Genomic DNA, 26298 nt, shown 5'->3' with positions numbered 1-26298 from the left:
TATGACAAAACCATTGACCCTCTTACTCAAAGCCATCTGATAAACTGTCCTCTTCTTCTCTGTAGCTTGTGAAGACTCGAACTCTGTAACAGATGGAAAGGTTTCATCCAATAAGAAATATCTGCAGACCAATTAGGTCAAGTGTCTCATACCAGACAGATAGAGTGGACAAAGTGCTTTACCTGATTTTTTTTTCCATGGGGCAGAGGCTGTGTTCAAGCAAACAGAGAGTCAATGTAAGGCAGAACACCATCAGCCTGTAGTAATACTGTATGAGCTGTTAATGCTGTAATCACATTCCCATGAACTAACAAAGCAGCAAGAGGTTGAACACTTTCTTTTTAACTTAGGTCAGGCACTTCAAACAAACATACAGAAAAAACACTAATTTCCAGGATGCACACAAAATGCACACTCCCAATCCTGTACACACAAAACACTTAAAGTGAAACTGAAGTGTCTCTTACCTCTGTCCACTGTGTATGGAATGCCAGGACAGACAGAAAGATTAGGGAGGTTATCAGACAGGTTAGTTAGGATTTCAATCAATCAACTACAAAACAACCCGTGCGACAAAAGTGTGCAGGAAAGGTTCATAAAAGCCACAAGTGAACGTGTAGGGATTGTGTACACGTGTGTCGGTGTTTCCGTATGCATTTAAAGCTGAGGGATTCCAGGGGAATTAGAGGAGGGGTTGATCTGCTTGTCTGTTAAAACTAAATAATCTGCTCTTTTGTCGTCCTAGAGTTGTTTCCATCTTTCTTTTTACATTTAAGTGCTGCTGCCTGTTTTTTATAAGGTATCAGTACAGCAAGACATTCATGCTAGAGCAATCTTGGTTATCTTTAGAGCATGACAGCCAGTGAGGTTGGGCACTGCACCAGGTGGAGAGGTGAGCACATCTGAAAAGGTGAGAGTTCTTCGCTCACATTAAAGTGCTGCATTTCATTAGGCACATGGTATTAAATAACATAATACCTGCACACGTTAAACACCTGAGACACCTTCAGTACACTGAGAAGATACTAAAGACACATCAAAAGCATTTTGATCAAGTTTTTATAATGGAGTATTAACTTAAACCGCATTAAATGTAACAGCAGACATGCATTACTCTTGTGCCCTACATTAGTCCATAGACATCTGCCATTAAGTCTTTTGTACATAGTAGCCTATTCTGGACAAAAAAAATAAATAAATAAAAAATTAGACTGGAAAACACCACTTGGCCAACATGTAAAAAAACACAACCACACTTTGCCTTTTGTATGTTTCTATGTTTAGGGATAGGTAAATCTGATGATCCGATGAAGTGGTACGCAACAAAGTGGTAGATCATTCAAATAATGGCATAACAGACTCTGCCAACAATGAAACTGGAAAATATTGTCTGAAAACAAAAGCTGTATTCTAGGGATACACAGATAAAGAAATTTTGGTCGATGGCAATTATAAACTTTCTTACAACGTTCTTATTAAACAATTCATTTCAGAAATGTAGACCTATTAACTATTGATAAAGAAATTAAACATACAGTGGTGGCCAAAATTATTAGAACACTAGTATTTTCAACAGCTAAAATGGTTTTAAGTCAGTTATTTTTATCTTTTGACGTAGTGTGTCAGTAGGAAATATCAGTTTACATTTCTAAACATTCATTTTGCTATTAAAGGAGAAGTCCACCATCAGAACAATAATTTACAGAGAATGCATTCTTCAGAGTCTTGCTTTCTTCAGTCGTAAAGAAATTATGTTTTTTGAGGAAAACATTTCAGCATTTTTTCTCCATATGATGGACTGGTATGGTGCCCCAAGTTTGAACTTCCAAAAATGCAGTTTAAATGCGGCTTCAAACGATCCCAAATGCGGTTATAAATGATCCCAGCCGAGGAAGAAGCATCTTATCTAGCGAAACGATTGGTTATTTTCATTATAAAAATACAATTTAAATACTTTTTAATGTCAAATGCTCATCTTTTCTTGCTCTGCCTGAACTCTATGTATTCTGACTCAAGACATTTAGGGTATGTCGAAAAACTCCAATCGTATTTTCTCCCTCAACTTCAAAAATGATTTCAAAATCATCCTACACTGCTGCAGAAGTACTGACCCAGTCTTTGCAAAGTGAACATGCAAAGAAGATCAGCGATATAGGATGATTTTAAAGTTGAGGGAGAACATGAGATGGGAGTTTTTCGACATACCATAACTGTCATGAGCCGGAAAAAACAGAGTTCCGGGAGAGTAAAACAAAACGAGCATTTGACATTAAAAAGTATATAAATTGTATTATTTTTTATGAAAATAACCAATCGTTTCGCTAGATAAGACCCTTATTCCTTGGCTGGGATTGTTTACAACTGCATTTTGGATCGTTTAAAGCCGCATTTAAACTGCATTTTGGAAATTCAAAGTCGGGGAACCATACCAGTCCATTATATGGAGAAAAATGCTGAAATGTTTTCCTCAAAAAACTATTTCTTTACGACTGAAGAAAGAAAGACATGAACATCTTGGATGAAAAGGGGGTAAGTACATTATCTGTAAATCTTTGTTCTGGAAGTGGACTTCTTCTTTAACTGTAATAATCCAGTGAGATTTTTGTTTGCACACGTAGCCAGTGCTCCACACAGAGATCTGATCTCACCATCATCTAGTCTGTCTGGAATGACATGAAGAAAAAAAACAAACTAAGAAAAAACTAAATCCAGAGGAACTGTGGCAACGTCTCCAAGAAGCTTCAAGAGACCTATCTGCAAAGCTAACTAAAAACCTATGCACAAGTGCACCTAGGGCAAAAGCTGCTTTTAACGCAAAGGATGGTGTTGTTAATTGATAGAAGTTAATTGATAAAATCTATTTATGACATTATTCTTGACAACATCCTCCTTTTACAGCATTTTTACACAAGTGCCTAAAATCTTTAACAGTACTATAATTTTGCAGGTAGGTTTCTTGAAGCATCTTGGAGATGTTGCCACAGTTCGTCTGGATTTAGTCTGTCTCAGTTTGTTCTGTTTCTTCATGTCATTCCAGAGACAGACTGGATGATGATGAGATCAGGGGCCAGTTCTATAAACGTAGCCTCTATGTTAAGACAGTGACTTAAGAACTAGTTTGACCAACTAGCAGTTAAGTAAAGGGTAATCAGTCTTATATTTTGGATTCAATTTAGACTAATCTAAGTTATGTAACTAAATTTGAAAAATTTTGACCAGTCTTTAAAAAAAAAAGTTAGATGACTAACTTTTAAGACTAGTCTAAACCTTTTATGCAACCGGCCCCAGATTTCTAGGGGGAGCACTGGCTGTTGTCAAACTCCTTGTGCAAATAAATATCTCAGTGGATTATTATAAATAATAGCTAAATGAATGTTGGGAAATGTAAAATGACATTTCAAAGAAAGGAATAACTGACTTAAAACCATTTTTAGCTGGTGAAAATAATAAGCCTCTTTCACACAGTGATTCTGGAAAATACACGGATAATGTGTCCCGTGATTTGTTCCGGAATCTTTTGATTTTGGTTCATTCACACTGCCAGTGATCTTCCGGAATACGTGTGTGCATTCGCACACAACCCGTAAAGATCTCGTAAAGACACATGACATTTGGATGTGACGTGTAATGGGATGCGTACAATTAAACGGGCGAACGATCTCCGCTTCTGCATGGATAGTGATAGTGAGGAGCTCCCTGATCGCTGATTCATTCCAGTTTGCACATATTTTTTCATCGTGAACATTTATCTGCCGTCAAAACACCCGGTAAAAGAGTCACACAATAACCTGCGTCATCACTACAACACAGCCTTTACGGCATTGGTTCTGGCTTTTGTTCACACAGCGCACTTTCCGGGACTGATTCTGGCAATGTTACTAGGTCCCCAACCCGGGATCGTTCCCGGAATCAATCCCGGAATGTGTTTGCGTTTACACAGAAGGCACCCCGGCAATTTTCCAGCAATTTTTCAAAATCAAAGCACAGTGTGAAAAGGGCTCTAGCGTTTTAATAATTTTGGCCACCACTGTACCTATGGCCAACTTTCTTTAATAAAAGCTAAATGGAGAATATAACTTTAATAATAAATAGAATGAAAAAGAATAACGAAACAAGATGCCTATGTGCCATAGATAAAAGCATCTTTACAGGCTCTGAATGAATTTTTATTTATTTGTGTTTATCAAAAGGTAGGCCACCTAAAAATAATTTGGCATCCTGTGATTGTTTGATCATTATAATTTATTGACATTGCCTTTCAAACTCTGTTTTTAACAATCTTTAAAAAAAAACATGTTTTTTCATCGTGCATTCCAATTAATCTCAATCAAATGGCAGTTGGGTTGTTTTGATTAAGTAAAAAGAACAAAAAAAATACAGCTAACTAACACAATAAAACACAATAAAAACATAGTAACATCATTGAACAAAACATGATTTTTGAAAATTTAAAAAAACTGAGTTGTCTGTTTTTGCAAATAAACTCTTTAAATGTTCAAGGCAGAAATTGTTAAATAAAGTCATTATTTTTGTTTTTTATGTCACATGGACTATTTTAAAGATGTCCTTACTACCTTTCTGGGCCTTAAACGTGTTAGTTGTGTTGCTGTCTATGCAGGGTCAGAAAGCTGTCAGATTTTATAAAAAATATCCTAATTTGTGTTCCCAAGATGAACGAAGGTCTTACGAGTTTGGAACAACACGAGGGAGAGTAATTAATGACAGAATTTTCAGTTTCACTTTTTTCAGTGTGAGGGAGAAATTGAAAACTCAAAAGAACAGCCTTTATTTGAAATAGAAAGTCTTAGTAACAGTGTAAAGGTCTTTATGGTCCCATCTGATGAATTTTGTTCATATTTTGACCCCTTTGATATTACTGACCCCAAACTTTTGAACAGTAGTGTATACATATTGGCCTGTTTAACTTATAATGGTATTAATATGACAGCTGATATATTGTCCATCTGTAGTGGATATGCACTGTTTGCACAAGGATGTCCTTTTTACATGCTACTAAGTGCTTCAAATAAACTGTGAATACCTTTATAAAAATTCAATACCATCATCTTTTTACACTTAGTTCTTGCTTAGAAGTGTGCACTGTAAATAGACTATGATTAGAATTAAAACCTGTTCACCCTGATTTCCAGAACCCGCACAGAAACCAGCCAATCTGATTGAGTGCTATAATCAGTACTCACTATTGCTGAATTGCATCACACCTCACACTAACTATACTTTGATATAGTATACTATTTGAACTGAACTGAGCTGGTGATGACATCATTGAATTCAATGATGAACTGCCTTTAGCTGAAAACTGAGTGTTTACTGTTGCCCTTTTGCATTTCTGATGCACTATTTCCTATTTAATACTGTACAGCCGCTTAGTCACAATCTGTATTGTTAAAAGCGCTATATAAATAAAGGTGAATTGACTTGACTTGACTTGACTAAGCATGACTACTGAATTATGGGAACTGGGCTGAGGAGAGCGTTGAGCATTTACAGTAGACAAAGTGCCACTAGGGACTGTGAGCTCTGAGAATATTGCTTGGGCTGAAGAGAAGGGAGAAGGAAGAAGGGAAAACATGCCTTAATGGACTACCGAGGTGGTTTTGGTTTGGTTTTGGTTGATAGGGGAAGGCACACATCAATTTGGATACAGATGACAATAAGCAGGGTTTGTCTTGGTGATGGGCCTCTGAAATGGTCTAGTCTGATTCTCTTGATGTTCTGTAAGCCTGATTGGTAAACTAAATGATTGTCAGTGATGGTGACACCATGAGCCGGCACATACTGTGCCTCTCTAGCAATGCCCACCGCCCGCTGCGTTACTACAGCAACACGCGCAGCACTCAGAAACCTGTTTCTCTGAGAGCCAGAGGTGTGTGACTACAGGGAAGGTGGTTTAGATTGAGGTTTAGGGTTAAAGCTAAGAGGGGTTGCAGGTGTGGGATTGAGGGATAAGGTGGAAGGCGGGGGGGGATATAAGGGTTGGGAGGGGACAGTTTTTGGGGGGTTACCTGTAGTGGGGGTGCTGGTAGTGACAGTGTGGAACTTCTGAAAGAACAGTGAAAGAACATTCTTAATGCTGTCTCTCTCTCTCTCTCTTACTTTTCCTCTCTATCTCTATGCCATCCAGTTCAAACACTTCCCTCCATCCTTTCTACTTCCTTTCAGTGTATCACTTTGATGGTTTATTCTTCCATTCACTCTCTCTTCTTCCATCCCTTCCCCTTCTGACCGTTCAAACTATTCTATTTCTTAAACTATTTGGCTCTTTCATCCTCTCTTGAATTTCTCTCTTCACTGTCCTCTCTCTCTCTAAACCTGGTCCTGACCTCTAGTGCAGTGATTCCCAGACGAGGGTATGCAAACCCCAGGGGTTACATAAGCAGGGAGTGCTGATAAGATTTTACTTTTTGCTGAACCCCTAACACAGAGATTACTCCTTAACACTTTAGGGCTGCTAATAGATTAAAATAATTGTTTACAATTATTTAGCATGATATGTTTTGTACTTTTTGCATGTAATAATGCTACATTATATATACTACTGTTCAAAATGTTTAAAGAAATGGTTCACTCAAAAATGAAAATTCTGTCTGAAAATTCTGTAATTACTCACCCTCATGTCGTTCCAAACCCATAAGACCTTTGTTCATCTTCGGGAACATAAAATATATTTTTTCAATATAGTCGCTATTTTTGTTTTCTTTGCACACAAAATGTATTCTCGTAGCTTCATAACATCACAATTGAATCACTGATGTCACATGGACTATCTTATCGATGTCCTTACTACCTTCCTGGGCCTTGAACGTATCAGTTATGTTGCTGTCTATGAAGGGTCAGAAAGCTCTCGGATTTCATCAAAAATATCTTAACTTTTGTTCTAAAGATGAACGAAGGTCTTATGGGTTTGGAACAACATAAGGGTGAGAAATTAATAACAGAATTTTCTTTTTTGGGTGAACCATCTATTTAAAATAATTTGATGACAAATGATAACACATTTTTTTCCCTCAGACAAATATTAAGCATCACAACACTGTGCTTCTTAAAGAAACAGAAACAGTTCACCCAAAAATTAAAATCAGGACATTATTATTATTAAAATTAAAAATAAAATTATCCTGGAACTTCCAAGCTTTAGAATGGCAATGGGTGGGTGTTTCTCTTCATCAGTCCGAAACAAGTCCAATAAAGTGCATCCATCCATAATAAAAAGTGCCTCACACAGCTCCAGGGGGGGTGAATAAAGGCCTCTTGTAGTGAATCTATGCATTTTTGTAAGAAAAATACCCACATTTAAAACGTAAGAATCATTTTAATCTAGCTTGCACCAACTGGTCGTACACGGAAGTAGCTCTGGGCGGATGACATATAGGATGTCGGCGCTGCACATGCGCCGATGAGTTTCGCACAAACCAACGTTTGTTTACAGGAGCAAAGGAAGCCAAGTTTCCTTACTTTAGCAAAAGAAATCTAGTCTCCTTTTGGTTTATATCGAAATCATTTTTCTTTACAAATCCTCGTTTTGTACTTTTAATTCATGAGCGTTATTTTGTTTTGGTTTCTCCACAGCGTGGCGTATGCGCAATGTCGACATCTTATGTCATTTGCCCAGAGCTGCTTCCGTGAACAACTAGCTGGCGCAAGCTAGATAAAAGTGATTCCTACGTTTTAAATATGGATATTTTTCTTACTAAAATGAATTGATTTGCTACAAGAGGCCTTTATTCACCCCTCAGAGTGATGTGAGGCACTTTTTATAATGTATTTTATTATGTATTATTATAATGGATGGATGCACTTTATTGGACTTGTTTTAGACTGATGAAGAGAAACACCTGCCCATGTCAAACTATCCAGTGCCAGGATAGTTTTTAATATAACTCTGATTGGATTCATCTGAAAGAAGGAAGTCATATACACCTAGGATGCCTGGAGGGTGAGTGAATAATGGGCTAATTTTCATTTTTGGGTGAACTATCCCTTTAACTTTATGTATAACTAAATGTATGACACGGAAACATTTTCAACATTGATAATAATAAGAAATGTTTCTTGAGCAACAAATCAGCATATTAGTATGCTTTCTGAAAGATCATGTAATACTGAGGACTGGAGTAAATGACTACTGAAAATTTAGCTTTGCTAAATTCAATTTTTAAATTTACCGAACTAGAAAACAGCTATTTTAAGTTGGGTTATAACACTTGGTGGTATCACAGTTTTTACTGTATTTTGATCAAATAAATGCAGCCTTGATATGCATATTACACTTCTTTAAAAAAAAGTCCTAATGAGCCCAAACTTTTAAACAGTAGAGTATGTACCACATAAAAACACCTGACACTGTCATTTGATAGAATGATAACTGTAAATGATATCCAGCATAATATAAATTAAAATGAAACATTTCTGGTTTGTGTTGATTAAGGGGTAATTGAGGCATAGTAAAGGGGCTGTAGGGCTCAAAATAGGCTGGGAAACACTGCACTAGCTTTCCCCCCATTCGTCTATCCTCCCATTTCCCACATCTTACCCATCTCTTCCAGTTCTGATGTCATGGATTTGGAGCGCAGAGCGATAGCTGGTGTGCTCAGCCTTTTACTCTGCTGTGGGACTGTGTTGAGAGAGAGAGAGAGAGAGAGAAAGTGTCACTGGTGTCATGATGATCAACATCATCAAATAATGCTTCAATGTTGTCTCTGCTGTTTAAATTCGTATCTCTTACTTTTCTTTCTGACCCCTTCCTCCATATCAGGGTTCCGGGTAACCATGACCACCTTGACCATGAGGCTGTTCCCGCCTTGCCTGATCATATTGACCACCTGCCTGTGTCCCACCTTAACCACATTCTGACCATTCACCTGGAAAAGAGAAAGAAACCATATACAGAAAGATACAGAAAGAGAGACCTTGAGTAATGAGGACAGATCTAGAGAGACTTCAAGTAGTGATAAAGAGGGAAGAACGGAATATAAGTTCCATGATGCAGTTCAGCAGACACCTCGATAAGGAAGTCTCCCATTCGCAGACCAGCTCTCCAAGCCACGCCTCCCTCGTCGACAGACTCAAGGTACTGCAGTGCTGGAAAGGCTGGGGTGGGAGTGAACTCTTCTATAGGGGTCTGAGCTACAAAGAGAGGACATTTATATAATCAGTGTAGTGTGCATGTGCAGAATGTTCTACTGAGGTTTACAATACATGGACAGTTATGAGAAAATGAAAAAGAAAAGATGAACAGTGATAAAAGATTGCGTCGAATGTTCTCATTCCAGTTCTGGAGCGCATCAGTATAAATGTGTGTGTAAGAGATAAAGAGCAAGAGCCAATGTACCCTCTTATGCAGTGTGTGAATTATTCAATGACTTTCAGGGGGTCGATTTATTAAAAGAATTTTTGTCAGTTTCTGGGGCACAGTCATTTTTGGGTAATGTCACACAACTGTTTTTTTTGCCACCCCACCATCAGCTTTAGTAACATTAAATATGTTTTAAACAAAAACAAGTGACATTTGTGATGATTTTGTTTATGACTGTCTATTTACTGCATAATGACAAATATGTGATTTAACTTTGTGACTAATGAATTGCTGAAACATATATTTATATGTAAAAAGAACATATTGCACCCTGCTCTTACCCTTGGCTCCTCTCAGCACAAAGCCAAAACCTTCATTGTCTTTTTTCTGCAGGAGGACTGTCTTCTCCTTGATTATGTAGTCACTAAATGAAAGAAAGAAAGGTAGAGAATAGAGAGATTACGGGGTAGAAGAGGAAGATAAAAGAGGACAGAACACATGGTAAATATCTCCACTGCGTCAGGAAAACACTTAAATCCTGAACAAGCTATTGAGTGAAGGAGGTGGCGGGGGGAGGGTCAGAGGCCGAGTAAAGCAGAGTACAGTGTATGAACATATACACTACAGGACAGACTGTACTGACTCTTTAAAGGTGAATTGTGCCAATGTTTCAATACTAAAACTCTTCTGTTTCCGCAAAAACATTAACATAATTGTTTATAACATGCCACAACTGTTTTCAACAGTGATAAAAATAAGAAATGTTTCTTGAGCACCAAATCAGCATATTAGAATGATTTCGAAATGATTCTAAACAAATGATTCCAAACTCAAATTATATTTTAAAATCAAATAAAATAGGAAACAGCTATTTAAATTGAATATAAAATATTAAAGTCAGGGTGGGAACTTCACGATCCGATTCTGATTCTGGGAGTCACGATCCGATTCCAAAACGATTCTTGATCTACATTTTTTCCCCAATTAATTCTTCTGCTGTGCAAATACATCTTTACAACCTCACATTTTAACCAAAATTGCAGTTTCTTTGCTTTTTGTTTATAGTTGATATCTCTGTATGTCAGTACTGCCATCTTAAAAGTAGAGGTGTGAATCTTCACTGGTTTCATGATTCAGTTCAATTACAATTTTCATTATCAACTCAATATCACTATGTATCACATTCTCAGTTTTCAATATTACTGCACATGGCTACATTTTCATAAATTTTATATCAAATTTATCTTGTGCAAACTTTATTTTTTATTATATAAACAGGCTACGTTTTAAAAACAATCACGTATTTAAAATAAGTGTTCTTTAAGTATCTGCAAGTTTTCAGACAATAGTTATGGGTTTTTCTTTTTTCCTCAGCAGTATTGCCGTTTGATTATTACTGATGAGATCATAGACAGTGGCAGCTTTAACAGACTGTATTCACACTAATACACAAATCTCTTTCGATACATCAGATGTTTTGTCCTGCTCTGAAAATATAACTGACTGTGTGAACATCAATTTCGTATAAAAGTATTCAAAAATTGAAGTACATTTAACCGCAGTTGCAATCGATCTTCAGGACAACAAACACAAGGCGCACGTGAAAGTCTGTCAGTGCACAAGTTTCGTGCATCTAATAGTACTGCATTCCAAATGGCATTAATGAAAGCATATCTAAAGTAAAACACGGCAGGTGAAAGCACACATTGTGAAGCAATGCGCCCATGTCTAGCATCTTTCACACCGAACGCGGAAAGTGCTGGGCTGCGCTACGAAACCCATTCATTTCAATTGCTTGCGTCGACCAAAGCGTGCACACGTGCCACATGCGGGAAAAAAACAAGCTCAAAATCGATTCTGAATCGTTGAAGAGAGAATCGCGATGCATCTGAGAATCTATTTTTTTCTCCCACCCCAGTGTAAAGCAATATTAATTGTGTCCTGAGTTCATCACGTCACAGAAAAATGTGTTAATAACCACCCAGTCAAATCTGAATGATTAAAAAAAATAATGGCAAGTAAATAAGTTGTCAAAATTTTGAAAAAAATTAGCAGAGTTAATCCATCGCACAAACCTTCACAACATCGTGCCAATCTTGAACGTAGTTCAAACGTCACACAGCAGAAAACGGGGCAGGACAAGTCCATCCACTGCAATTACACAATCATTTTGTCCTGTAGTTAGGAAAGAGACTGCGGATCATCTATGTGATGTTTGTATGTGCAATGGGCACTGTAAGGGAGATGTTGGCGGTTGCCTGAGCAACGGCCAGAACTGGATATAGGAGCTAGCCAGACTAATATGTAGACATGCACAGTGAGTGATACAGTACACACACTTGGCAGCCATATTGAACAGAGTTAGTCATTCAGCATGCCAATGTTCACCTCGAAGGGATCTCAACAAAGCACTCGAGCATAATGTTTTCAAAATCAAACCAGTGTAAGCTGGGCCAAGGACATAACTGGCCACAGCAAGAATATGAAAAAATATGGCAAAGCCTGGTTGTTATGTCTGAGATCACATCTATATTTAGGCAAAGGACTGTTTGCTCAGAATAGTAAGTGAAGCAATGCGATCTCAATGCATCTTTCAGAGGTCTGCAGAGGTAGTGAACATTTGACACAGAATACATAGAATTGCGAGATCTATACATCATAAAATAAATACTATATGTTAATTTTTTTGGTTGTCTTATATATATCACAGGGGCGTTTTCTCCAAGGAGGCAAGGGAGGCAATGTCTCTTCAAAATACTGGATGAGGAAAAATTATTAAAAAGTGTACAAATCATTTGTTTTTCTAAAGAAACGGTGTCCAACAGTGACACCAGCCAGTAAAGTTACAGCGGGAGTCGGCGTCTCTCTCGCCTCCCCTGAGCCCATTGAGTTTTAACAAACCTCCTAAAGCATGCCGTGAGTTTGGTGGGCTGTAACTGTTGGGGGGAAGTCATGTGAGAGGAGGCAATGCCTCCGTTGCGATATGATTGGATATGACTGGTTATGATCAGCTGTGATTGGTTCATATGATAAATCCCATCTCTTGTGTTGATGCGCATTCCGCATTCGTAAATCAGTCTGAATGAACAAGATAATGGCATTAATGGGAAGACTAATTTAATAATGCAAGTGAACAACTCAGACATAACCACATTGTTGAATGGCCTGAAAACATGATCTGTGGGAGTTTTTAGTGAGTGATCAGCTTGGTGAAATTTAAAGTAAATCTCTGTGTCTGTGACCAATATTTACCGAGCTTTGATGACTGATGATCTGAAAAATTCAAAAATAGTTCAAAGTTAACTATTAAAAGGAATAGCTAAATAAAATATACTGTTTAAATTGTTACTGCCTTGAGATATTAATTTGCAATAAATGCAAAATACTTAAAAACACTGACCTGATGAGATTCATACTTGGCTTTAATGAAATAGAATTTTGATTAGAATGTTAATGTAAAAATATAGAATTAAAATAGAATCGAATTGTATAAAATAGAATTGTTTTATTTTATTTTTATTTTTCTGATAGTGTAAGTAATGTTTATTTATGTGACTGGGACATGAATTTCCGTTTGATTTAAAAAAAAAAAAAAAAAAAAAAAAAAACGTTAAGGACTTTGCCTCCTGTGTGTCTGTTTATATGTGACACTGGACCAAAAAAACAGTCATTTTTGCAATTAGGATTTATGTATGGTTTGTTAGGATAGGACAATATTTGGCCAAGATATAACTACTTGAAAATCTGGAATCTGAGGGTGAAGAAAAATCAAAATATTGAGAAAATCGCCATTAAAGTTGTCCAAATGAAGTTCTTAGCAATGCATATTACTAATCAAAATTAAGTTTTGTTATATTTATGGTAGGAAATGTACAAAATATCTTCATGGAACATGATATTTACTTAATATCCTAATGAAAAAAACGATCATTTTTACCCATACAATATATTGTTGGCTATTGCTACAAATATACCTGTGCTACTTACGACTAGGTTTGTGGTCCAGAGTCACATATTGTAATCTTTTCACAGGATGAACAATCTACCACTAAAATGTGTCATTCATAATTTGCAATAATTTGCAAAATAAAAATAATAATAAACACAGGTGTATGTATAAATAAATACATATGTTTTTGTTAGTGAGGTCAGTGAAAGTGTTTGTAGGGCATGTAAAAATCTTTATGCAAAAAGAAGAAAAATAAAATCTCACCAACCCTAGGTGCATCCCCATTTGTGTCTTCATGCACTATTCTATGCTATTTTGTAGAATAAATAGTGCCCATAGTGTGTTCACACTGAAAACTTCAAAAACCATACAATAGAGAGTTGAGTACATAGTGTAAGTACACAGTGTATAGTATGTCATTTGGGACACAACTCATATGCTTCTTAATGAGTGTATACAGGAATGATTCACAGTCATTATATCACTCACTGTCATTCAGTCACTGCCCTGATATATTTATGAATGTGTGAAGCCAGTAGTCAGTTATGCTGATACTTATATGGTATAGGTTTCAGTGAGTTAGATGAGTCAGTTACTGTGTTAGTGAGTCAGTGTGGTTGTTTGTCCAACAGTGTCTCTGCCAGTCCATGAGTCATATGGCCAGTGATTTCATGAATCATGTGCAGCAGCTCTGATAAACGCCATCAGAAAAACTGCCTTCATGCTATAAAGCTCCAAACCCAAATGCTGCAGGTGTGCATGTACAGCCCAGAGCCATGTGTCTGCTTTCATCCAAGATAAAGTGTTTTGGGGAATCTTAATGTGTGGCATTAAGGCAGGGCTCGACTATAAGGTCAGTGTTAGAGGGATTCAGGCCAGCGTTGCGCTCGTGTTGTTAATTCACCACCACAGTTTGTGGGCTTGTACAGTAGAGCTTGTGCAAGTGGAAAACAACCAAGCAAGCACACAAAGACTCACAACCGAGTCCGCACAGGGACACATATTAATAAGTGCACTGAACGTGTGAGTGTATTGAACTGTATCACACTCCTAGAATGCCCTTGGCTGCCCTGAGTTGAAAACCACGAAAGTTAAAGAAGTTCACCTCCAGAACAAAAATTTACTCACCCCCTAATTCAAGATGTCTTTCTTTTTTTCATCAGTCGTAAAGAAATTATGTTTCCTGAGGAAAACATTTCAGGATTTCTCTCCATGTAGTGGACTTCAATGCTGCCCGTCAGTTTAAACTTCCAAAATGCAGTTTAAATGCAGCTTCAAAGGGCTCTAAACAATCCCATATGAGGAATAAGGGTCTTATCTAGCAAAACAATCAGTCATTTTCTAAAAAAATGACAATTTATATACTTTTTAACCTCAAATGCTCATCTTGTCTAGATCTGCGTGAACTCTGTGTACTGTATTCCGGTTCATGACAGTTAGGGTATGTCGAAAAACTCCCATCTTATTTTCTCCTCTAACTTCAAAATCATCCTACACTGCTGTTTTACCTTTTTTTTGTAAAGGGCGTTTGATCTTTGCACGTTCTCATTGTAAACATTACACAGAGCTCATGTAGAGCTATTCAAGATGAGCATTTGAGGTTAAAAAGTATAGAAATTGCCAATTTGTTCAGAAAATAAAGAATCATTTTGTTAGATAAGACCCTTCTTCCTCAGCTGGGATCGTTTAGAGCCCTTTGAAGCTGCACTGAAACTGCATTTTGGAAGTTCAAACTCATGGGCACCATAGAAGTCCACTATATGGAAAGAAATCCTGAAATGTTTTCCTCAAAAATGTTTTCTTATCGACTGAACAAAGAAAGACATGAACATCTTGGATAACAAGTGTGTAAATTATCTGCAAGTTCTATACATTTATTTGCTATAAGAGAGCAAACTAATTCACAGAAATGAACAAATTTGAAAATTATGTTACATAAAATGATTTTGAGTTTGGTGAGCCTGCAAACGCTGGTATTAGATACAAAGTAAGATATACAGTTTTTGCATTAACTTGTGTTAAAACTGCTCAGTTTGTAACATCTGTCTATCTATCTATCTATCAGTGGTGAGGAATTTTTTAATCAAATGTAAATTCATGGCCCAGTCACATTTTCTTGGTTAAATAAGCATTGCTTACACCATCAGAAAAATAAAGAAAAAATATTTTACATTCTTTTTAATAGTTAACTTTTTTGGGGGGGGTGTTTTTGCATTTTTGACAGGAAGTGAGTGGGAGATAGAGAGATCGGGATGGGATCAGGAAAGGTCGACAAGGCAGGACTCGAATTTGGGACACCCACAACACAACTGCACCAAATGTTGGCGCACTGCCCACAAGCCAATCGGTACTGACTTAATAGTTCACTTTTAACTATTTTTGAATTTTTAGGATCATCAGTCATCAAAGCTCTATAAATATCGGTTACAGACACTGAAATTTAAATTTCACCAAGCTGACTCACTGAAAACACCCACACAAGATCATGTTTTCAGGCCATTTCAAGTCTTATTTTGACAAAGTAAGTGGTTATTCCCATTAACGCCATTATATTGTTAATTCAGACTGATTTGCAAATGTGCACAAGTGGGATTTATCGCATGAACCAATCACAGCCAAACATATCCAGTCATATCATATCGTGATGGAGGCATTGCCTCCTCTTATGTGACATTTCTCAGTTATCTATCTATCTATCTATCTATCTATCTACTAGTGTTGAGGCATTTTTTAATCAAATGTAAATTCATGGCCCAGTCACATTTTCTTGGTTGAAAAAACATTGTTTTTGCATTTTTGACAGGAAGTGAGTAGGAGAGAGAGATAGGGACGAGATCGGGAATGGTCCATGAGGCAGGACTCAAACATCGGACACCCAAAACACAACTGCACCAAATGTTGGCACGCTGTCCACGCGGTGCTGACTTAATAGTTAACTTTTAACTATTTTTTTATTTTTTACCATCAGTCATCAAAGCTATATAAATACTGGTCACAGACAATGAAATTTAAATTTCACCAAGCTGACTCACTAAAAGCTCCCACACAAGGTCATATTTTCAGGCCATTTCAAGTCTTATTCTGACAAACAAAGTGGTTAAACCCATTAATGCCATTATATTGTTCATTCAGACTGATTTGCAAACACACACAAACACAAGAAGTGGGATTTATCGCATGAACCAATCACAGCTGAACACAGCATATCTAAAAACATTGCGATGGACGCACTGCCTCCTCTCATGTGACTTTTCCCCATTCATTCTCAATTATCTATCTGTATGGTAAGTAAAAGTGTCACTTTGAAGCTTGATTATCTGCGTCGCAAGTTTGTTTGCACTCTACGTCTGTGTGAGTGCTTGTGTGTGTGTCCAGTGCCAGTCAGGTGCTGGTGAGAAATTGTTTCAACTGTACCATACTGTACCCACATGCTGATAGTCACACTGTACACAAGCTCAGCCTTCAACCCACTCCATCTGTTCATTTCTCTCTCTCTCTCTCTCTCTCTCTCTCTCTCCTCTCTATTTCCTTGAATGCTTCCGAACTCCAGTCTCCATCTAAAAGCCAAATGTAAAAGCTTTCAGCAAACCTCTTAAAGAACACGAACCCGGGGCCAGGGGGTCACTCATATCTCCCCGTGAACTCTTTCAGAAACTCCTCTGTGTGTCACCTCCTACCCTGCTTTCTATCTCAGTCCTCTCTTCTCTCCAACAGTCCGTCCGCACTCCTCCTCACATATCTTCCATCGCGCCTGCACAGAGGGATGCCAACGGTGGCCATTCTCCATATCACCCACTCATCCCTGCCCAGATCGAAAACAAGCCAGGAATGAATTGATGTGCAGAAAGTGATGGTCTCGCTTCAAGTTGGCACTCCCTTTTTAAAGTTACAGACATCTCACACCCCGCTGAACCTCTCTGCCACACATCTTGTCGTCCTCTCTCTCTCTCTGACGTTTCGGGCATTAGGTTCGTCCTGTGAAGTGATACAGACAGTTTATACAGTAGCCGCATATGTAGCTACTGTACATATGTTGAAGCCTACACAATGTACTAAGATTTTACACAATCTTCATAGTGACAAACCAACACCCAGCCAAATTGCAGGCACCATAATTGTCCAACTTAATGAGAGTTTCAGTTCTAACACATGATAACATCAGTACACAATGCACAAAAAACGGCAAGCGGACATTGCACGAGAACACACTCCACAATAAACGCAGCAGGGGTTACGAGAAAGCAGCGCGAACGTCCCCTCGTGAGTGATCATTCTTCATTTCCTGAATGTACACATGCAAATCACACATATGACAGAAGAGCCCAATAGCATCAACCCCTTCCAGTGAGGCGAACTCCTCTAAATCAGCAGCTAATAGAGCCCAGCACATTCTCCCTCCGTCCCACACACACGCGCGCTCGCACGCGCAGAAACACACACCGGTTTAGCATTCTGTCCATCAGAGCAGCGGTGTATCAGGCTGGAGGCAGACATTGTATTCTGCGGCCGTTAACAGAGAGACAGAAGCTGCGATTCACACACACGCGCGCACACGCATGCATGCAGCGGTGGAGACGCGCTACGCTGGCTAATGCGCGAGCGAGCGCTCTCGCTCTTCCGCACATAGACACACGCACACGTCCGAACGCGCGCACACACGCGTGCATTGCAACACATCCCTGCCTGTCGATCCACTCCATCACTCCGGCTCGTTCCTTGCACACATGCGGCGCTCTCCCGAGCCCACCTCCCTCCCTCCCTCCCTACCGACCGTGAGAAAAACATGAAAACAGCCAGTACCTGTAAATGAACCAGACGCTGCGATTCATAGGGCCTAGCGACGGCCAGGACGACGAGAGGGAGAGGGAGAGAGAGAGATCCTCCTCTCCGCATCCTCCCATCGCCATTTCCCCCCCCTCCTCCTCCTCCTCCACCTCCTCCTCCTACTGCTGCTCCTCTTCCAGCCAGAGAACAGCAAGCGAGAGCCGTGCGAGGGGAGGAGAGGAGGAGAGAGAGACGGAGAGAGTGAGAACGAGGGCCTAGCTCTCCCAACCCTTTCATACTTAAGACGGAGAGAGAGAGAGAGCGAGAGAGAGCGAGAGAGAGAGCGATGGTTCACTGTGACTGCGACAGAGGAGGAGGGAGAGCGAGCGAGGCAAGGAGAAAGAGAGGGAGGGAGGGCGAGATAGAGGGACAGAGAGAGAGAATGTGTGGTTGGAAGACATGGTTTAGCATGAAAGAGGAGAGAAATGATGTAATTTGATGGAGGGAGAGAGGGAGAGAGAGGGGCTTGAGGTGACTGAGTTTGTTTGCTGATTAGCTAATGCATGCATTGAACGTAAAGGACGCTAGGAGGTCCAGCGTTTTAATAAAGCTAGGAACGAATCGCAGGTGTCTGTTACAGTATCTGAACAGCGCTCATTGCGCGAGGCGCTTAAAAAACAGCCGCTTCGCAACGGTCACATCTAGTGCATGTTTACGTAGACAAAAACAGCACATGGCGAATGCGTGCACACCTGCTGCAGTACAGGAGATCAAACCGTCAGCAGGGTGCAATTGAAATGCCAAGCACCAGTTACACTAGGGCAAGACAACTGTCACACACTCATCCGTCTCTCTTTTACTCCTCCCTCTCATGTACGCGTCTGCCTCTTCCGCTCTTCTTCAGCAGAACAGAGCGATGTTTCTATCACTGCCTCCACTAGTCACTGTTTTCCCATTCATAAAACTGGCAGCAGCCTTTGAGAGGTAGAGAGACACCGGGAACGAACGAGAGAGAGAGAGCGATAGAGCACTCTCTAGTGCTCTTGTTGGGTAGCCGTAGAGCACTACAGCTCTGAACCACCATCCGCCTATTACATCATCAATATCACCAGCTACTGAATGAACACTTGTTTTTTATTGCAATTTTCGATGCTGTTGCCTGTAGTCACACCTGATTCACAATCCTCAGATTTGTCGTACGCTGACTGACACGTAATACAGGAGTTTGAGGAAATGTGATGTGTGACCCTGGACCACAAAACCAGTCTTAAGTAGCACAGGTATATTTGGAGCAATAGCCAAAAATACATTGTATGGGTCAAAATGATTGATTTTTCTTTTACGCCAAAAATCATTAGGGTATTATGTAAAGATCATGCTCCATTAAGATATTTAATAAATTTCCTACTGTAAATATATCAAAACTTCATTTTTGGTTAGTAATATTTTTGATTATTTCCAGATTTTCAAATAGTTGTATCTCAACCAAATATTGTCCTATCCTAACAAAACCATACATACATCAATGGAAAGCTTATTTATTTAGCTTTCAGATGATGTATACATCTCAAGTTCCAAAAATTGACCCTTATGACTGGTTTTGTGGTCCAGGGTCACATATATGGATTTTCTGTCATTTTTACAATAGCCAAGACAGCAGAAGTGTGACTCATGTAACTAACATTAGGATAAATATTGTTTGAGTATTAGCCATATTAACATAAATCTGCTGCAAAATACCTCTGAGAATGATTAGACACACATGCTAACTCAATTACATTTTTTCCTTTTTCTAATTTACTCAATTAAATGGTTAGCTGCACTCGTAAAACAGCTACTACTGTAAGCTACTATTGTAAAACAGTAATATTACATAAAAGCATTACAACTGTTTTTTGTTTGTTTGTTTGTTTGTTTTAATGTATTTTAAAATATAATTTATGCCTGCGATGGCAAAGCTGAATTTGCAGCATCATTACTCCAGTCTTCAGTGTCACATGACTGTTCAGAAAACATTTTAATATGCTGATTCGCTGCTTAAGAAGCCTTTCTTGTTTTTATCAGTGTTAAAACATCTATATTTTTGTGGAAAAAGTGATTTATTAATTTGTTTGTACAATTATAAAAGCCTTTACTGTCACTTTTGATCAATTTAATGCATCCTTGCTGTACATACTTTATGTAACAGTGCGTTCATTCCAGTGTACAGTATTTTTATGGAAAAGCAAAATATACTTGTCAAAAACGTCACCTGTAAGCTTTTCTTTGTCCTAGTAATTACCATGTCTCTTGGTTTGAAACCAGTTCTTAAATAAAACCTTTGCAAACACAATGTAATTATGCTGGATTATACTTAGATAAAACATTTCGATTCAGTGTGAAAGAGATGAAGTCTATATTCCTTAATAAAACAAAACAAAAATTGGTTTAAACTATCTGTTTTATTAGTTTAAACCAACTAATGGCCACAAAACTTGTCGGGTCTTTAAAACTACAGCAATGAACACCCTAGTAATTTGACTAAAGTTACTTTCCATATGTGACCCTGGACCACAAAACCAGTCTTAAGTATATTTGTAGCAATAGCCAAGAATACATTGTATAGGTCAAAATGATCATTTTTTATTTTATTTTTCTTTGAGGATCATGCTCCATGAAGATATTTTGTAAATATACTACCGTAAATATATCAAAACTTAATTTTTGATTAGTAAAATGCATTGCTAAGAACTTTATTTTGGACAACTTTAAAAGCGATTTTCTCAATAGTTAGTTGTTGTTTTTTTTTGCACCCTCAGATTCCAGATTTTCAAATAGTTGTCTTTTGAACAAATATTGTCCTATCCTAACAAACCATACATCAATGGAAAGCTTATTTATTCAGCATTCATATGACCCTTATGACTGGTTTTGTGGTCCAGCGTCACATATTGTTTTATAAAAGCATTAATTACAAGAGTTACTGTAAAACCTTCAAGAACTAAAGGGATATTTTCTAATTAAGATGATAACTTTTAAATGCATACAATGACACAATAAGTATTTTGTGCAGAGTTAAGTATGACTGATTTAAATTAATAATTGAATAAAATAATTTACATAATTACATAAATTAATTAACTGTCAAAAAGTAATTGGTGTGTTAATGAGCTTAATGTTTGTATGGTCCAAGAGTCTCTGCGTGTTAATCAGACTAATAAGCAGACCATGGGTCAGCGACATTAGCCACGCATGCTACATGTACCAACTGAATAATCACTGTCACACGAGCAATAAGAGCGGGAGAGATTCATATACAGGAAACCCCACTGGCCACTGGACAGAGCCAAGCAGATCTGTTTACTTACACGACCGACTATTGGGAAAGAAAACATATATGAACAATCTCACACTCTTCCTCTGCCTCTTAAAGTGTACGTGGTGTATTTTTTGTCCTCTCTGAACCTGTTGCTCTGTCCCCGTCTCTGCACCGTGGCAGATGTATACACTTCCACACCCATCTGCTTCCTCTTCTCCCTTCTGTCCATCTGACCTTTGTTCCTTCCTCTGCTTGTCCTCCCACTCCTATCACACTCTGTCCCTCTCTGCCCTTTATTTTTTCTCTGTCTTCTCTTATTATCATAGTTCTACACTGACACTGCCCCTTACTTCTGCAATGACCTTGAGTAGTGGCTAAACCCACTAAAATCATGCCGTCTTTACTTAAAGGAATAGTTCACCCAAAATGACAATTTGTCTTCATATACTTATTCTCATATGAGTTTTTTTTTTTTTCTCTAAAAAATGTCCAAGCTGTATATTTTTATACAATAAAAGCGACCACTGATACTGAACAAGATTTTCAGTAAATAACAACTTTGAATTTGAGTCATGACATCAAATGACTTTTTCAAAGTCATTAAGTCTTTAGTCAAAAAGACTAATTGTTTGGTGTTTTTCATCATTTCCAGAGCTTGACAACACCTATACAAGTGGTTCTCAACCTTTTGGACTGCAAATCTTACAACGGTTTACAAAAATATTCTAACAGCCCACACTCCTAGTTTCAGTAAATTAAATTGCAATTAATTTATTTAATAAGCTTTGAATGTTCTAAATGATTTAAAAAGAACTGAATGTTCTTCGGGGATACAGTTTTTTTTTTAAAATTCATTTGGACCAAAATTTCAGCCACTGAAAATTATCGGCCGAAAATGGCATTTTTGTTTTTCAACCCATAATTTTCAGTGGCTGAAATTTTGGTGCATCCCTTCAGGAAATGTCATGAAAATGCATTAAAAAGAGTTGTGAAAAAACAGCTGAAAATATGAGCCGAAAATATATGCCGCTCACATGCTCTATCATCTAATCATAGCTTTGTAGGACTATACATTATCTGGATAACTAGTCAAAAAAAAACAAACTGTTATATCTGATTCTGTTGTATACAGCGGAATAAAAGATAATATATTGATAATTTATATTTATATATTTTTTGCCCAATTTGATTGTTACTTTTGATAAAAGTGTGATTATTTTATTGGCTTGTGCTTTTTAAATTCAATATCATTAAAATTATTGAGTTAAATTAAGTTTAAGTCTTACAAAATTTATTTTATGTTATTTTAAAAAAATTGTGCATAATTATTATATATTATTTTATTAAATAATATAAAATTAATTTTGTAAGACTTAAACTACAAAGCATTGAGTATCTGCCCAAAATTTAATTTCAGTGCATCTCTAATTTCCAGTTGTTCATGATTTACTGAATATATATATGTTTTTCTTTTACTCACAATTTCTACCCGAGTTTTTGAGCTTGCCATAGCTACAAAATTGTATATTCATTACAATTTTTTTTTTTTTTTTTTATGATTTTATTCATTTAAATAATTTTCTATGAAAAAATAGGCTACATCATTTATGCTTATTTTTTTTATGACTGTGTTCTTCAAGCGCAACAAACAGTTGTGGGGACAAATTAAAATAGTGTGTTTCTTGATTATTAGTTATTTTAGCTTATTTCAATGCATGTTTTGTCCTAATTCAAATTATTTTAAGTCATCTTGAGGCCCCCTTAGAGGTTTGCCGATGCTATTTGAGAACCACTGCCCTACACTGGGAAAAAAAATGGTAAATTAACTGTTCTAATCTAAACTCGTTTTAGGTCAAAACTATTACTTAATATCACTAAATCAACCAAAATACATTCATTTATACCAACAAACTGGGTAGAAATAGCTCTTTAAGCTAACAATTTACCTTAAAAAGATCACCACATTTTACAGTATAAAGTGTCCATTACTTTAAATGCATACGGAAGCGAGCAGCTCTGTCATTCAACTAAACTTCTCACAGCATTCTGGAGCGAAATGATGACAGAATGATCAATTTAGGGTGATCTATCCCTTTAAAAACAAGCACACCAATGTACCCACCAGAGAACGCATGCACTAGAAGGTAGATAGAGACCCCTCCCCCTACCCCTGTCACCTCCCTCTCCTTTAACAATGTCTGTAAACAAAGCGGAACCTATGAATGAAGGAGGAGAGCGAGCGAGGGAATCGAAAAAGAGGGAAATGCAGCCACGCATCTCCATCTCTCAGAAGAAACACGGCCATGGATGAGAGAGCTGAGAAGAGAAAGACATGGACAAGAAGAGGAAGAGAGAGCTAAAGGGGAGAGAAAGCAAGAACTCACATCATCTCTGTCAAAGCCTCTTTCGTTGGATGTCGATGTTGGTCCTCGCTGCCCTCCCCCTCCGTCTCCCTCTGCCTCCTTCGCTCTCTACGGCATTGCTGGATCCACAATCTACTGCCTTATTCTTCCTCTTTCTACAACTCTCACACTCTTTCTGTCCTCCAGCATGGTAGACTACACCACACCGCTGTTCATTCAGAGCATGTGTGTGTGATGAAGAGAGTGAGAGAGAGAGAGGAGGGGAGGGCGAGCGAGAGCGAGCAAAAGAGAGGGAGAATCAGCAGGAAGAGAGGGGGTAAGCAAGTGTGGATAGTGGCAGACGGCGTATGTGTGCCTGTACAGTACAGTATGTATTGGTACGCGTGTTCCTATATCTGTATCTACGCCAGAAAACTTGCTGGCACGTTTTCAGCGCAGGACTGCGCAGCCGCGCTCGTGCGGACTTGTTCGCTGAACTTTTACCTGAAATTATACTGTACGTCCTTGACCCTATTACGCAGATCACTGTCCTATAAAGAGATCACGTGCGCTGGGAAGGGAAAAAGAGAGTGCTGCAGGGTGCTCAGGGACAGGGACGCTGGAATTGTGACACAGTTGAGCTTGCACGGACCGAAGGAAGACAAGAAGCAGAGAAGGATGATGCAGAGAGAGGAAGTTGCTATTAAAAATGACTCGGCGAAGGAAGAACAATGATGGAGGTGGTGAAGCGATGCCAGAAAGGACGTAGTCATGTGTGGGGTTCTGGAAAAGTGGGGCTGAGATGAGAACAGAAGAGGTTGGAGGAACAATAGAGGCAGTTTGATGAAAATCTTTTTATAGCATTTAATCTAGGTTAATAAAATCTTACAAATGTCATTTTTTAATTGTTATTTGATGTTCATTCATAATACATTAAATATTTAGTGCTGTCAATCGTTTAAAAAAAAATTAACTAATTATGTTTTTGCACATTTTCAGAAATTAATCGCGATTAAGGTGAGTATCATGTAATTCTAGGTAACTGTTCTTCTCTTCCTAATATTTAACCATTGACTATAGCCATTCAACAGTATAATTGACAGCTATCAATTTTAACATTTACAGACTTAAAAAAAAATAACAACTTCTAATTCACAAACTCATTATTTACCTGTGGCCTTCAGCAAGTAGGAAATATACCGAAACTGAATAAAGTTATTAAATACTAAATTAAAGGAGAAGTTCACTTCCAGAAAAAAAAAAAAAAAAAAAAAAAAACAGATAATATACTCAACCCCTTGTCATCCAAGATGTTCATGTCTTTCTTTCTTCAGTTATAAAGAGGAAAACATTTCAGGAGTGTTCTCCATATAGTGGACTTCAATAGTGCCGAATTTTGAATTTGAATTCCAAAATGCAGCTTAAATGCAGCTTCAAAGGGCTCTAACCGATCCCATCCATGGAAGAAAGGTGTTATCTAGCAAAAAGATTGGTTATGTTTAATAATAAAAAAAAAAAAAAACATGTATATACTTTTTAACCTTAAATGCTCGTCTTGTCTAGCTCTGCGATGTGCATGCGTACTCTGTGTAATCCGGGTCAATACAGTTAAGGTATGTTGGAAAACTCCCATCTCATTTTCTCCTCCAACTTCAAAATCGTCCTACATCGCTGTTTTACCTTTTTTTGTAAAGGATTTGACCTTCTTTGCACGTTCACTTTGTAAACACTGAGTCGATACTTCTGCAGCGATGTAGAAACGATTTTGAAGTTGGAGGAGAAAATGAGATGGGAGTTTTTCAATGTACCCTAACTGTATTGACCCAGATCCAGAGCTAGACAAGATGAGCATTTAAGGTTAAAGTATATAAATTCAATTTTTTTTTTTTTTTTTTTAGAAAATAACCGATCTTTTCACTACATAACACCTTTCTTTCTCAGCTGCGATTGTTCAGAGTCCTTTGAAGCCGCATTTAAACTGCATTTAAACTGCATGCTCGTAGTTTCATTTACACTTTAATATACAGCCTACAGTGTGCACCACTGCATGCTAGGAGCACAGTAAAACGGCTGACAGGACAGGTAAATTAGTTTTTACTGACATATGGCCTGATTACACCTCATCTAACTGCAGTTCACTGTTCACAGTTTACAGTTCACTCCCTCGTCACCTGTACCTTTCCTGTGCTCATTTGACTAGCGCCTGTCGCTGAGGCGAAGTTGGAGTGCGTGTCTGAAAAGTCTCCTGTTTGATGTGGTCATAAAGACGTTCTGCGACACACTTCTTGTCAAGAAAAGTGAGAAAAAAGACAGAAGCAGCAGTTGTGAGTGGGGTGGCCAATCTTAGCCCCACCCCTGCGTTAACTGCCTTAAATATTTTAAAATTAATCGCCTGAGTTAACACGCTACTTTTATATACTGTAAAAGTATATTTATAGTATTTTATATTTTTTTCCTATAGATAGTAGGGCTGGGCGATTTTTCCGATTTTACTGATTAATTAGAATTTAATGTGTTGCCATGATTTTATTTTTTTAGAAATTGAGGAATCGCGATTTTGAATAGAAATATTACCAAACGTTAAAATTAGACACTTTGACAATATGCCAATAATAATAGTAAAGAGAAA

The 26298-nt window shown here is 37.9% G+C and overlaps 1 protein-coding gene across 1 annotated transcript in view; it reads right to left on the bottom strand.

The window, feature by feature from the left end:
- shank1 (SH3 and multiple ankyrin repeat domains 1) overlaps window positions 1-26298 on the bottom strand; it is a 109966-nt gene that overhangs the window by 11261 nt on the left and 72407 nt on the right. The window contains exons 16-22 of the mRNA XM_051098465.1: window positions 9658-9740; window positions 9023-9147; window positions 8747-8882; window positions 8555-8635; window positions 468-476; window positions 183-209; window positions 27-83 (exon numbers count right to left, since the gene is read on the bottom strand). Coding sequence (XP_050954422.1) covers window positions 27-83; window positions 183-209; window positions 468-476; window positions 8555-8635; window positions 8747-8882; window positions 9023-9147; window positions 9658-9740 — 518 coding nt within the window. The remainder of the gene's footprint in view (window positions 1-26; window positions 84-182; window positions 210-467; window positions 477-8554; window positions 8636-8746; window positions 8883-9022; window positions 9148-9657; window positions 9741-26298) is intronic.

Source organism: Labeo rohita, chromosome 3 (genome assembly GCF_022985175.1).
Source record: "Labeo rohita strain BAU-BD-2019 chromosome 3, IGBB_LRoh.1.0, whole genome shotgun sequence".
NCBI lineage: Eukaryota > Metazoa > Chordata > Actinopteri > Cypriniformes > Cyprinidae > Labeo > Labeo rohita.
This window is presented reverse-complemented; position numbering and strand designations above follow the sequence as displayed.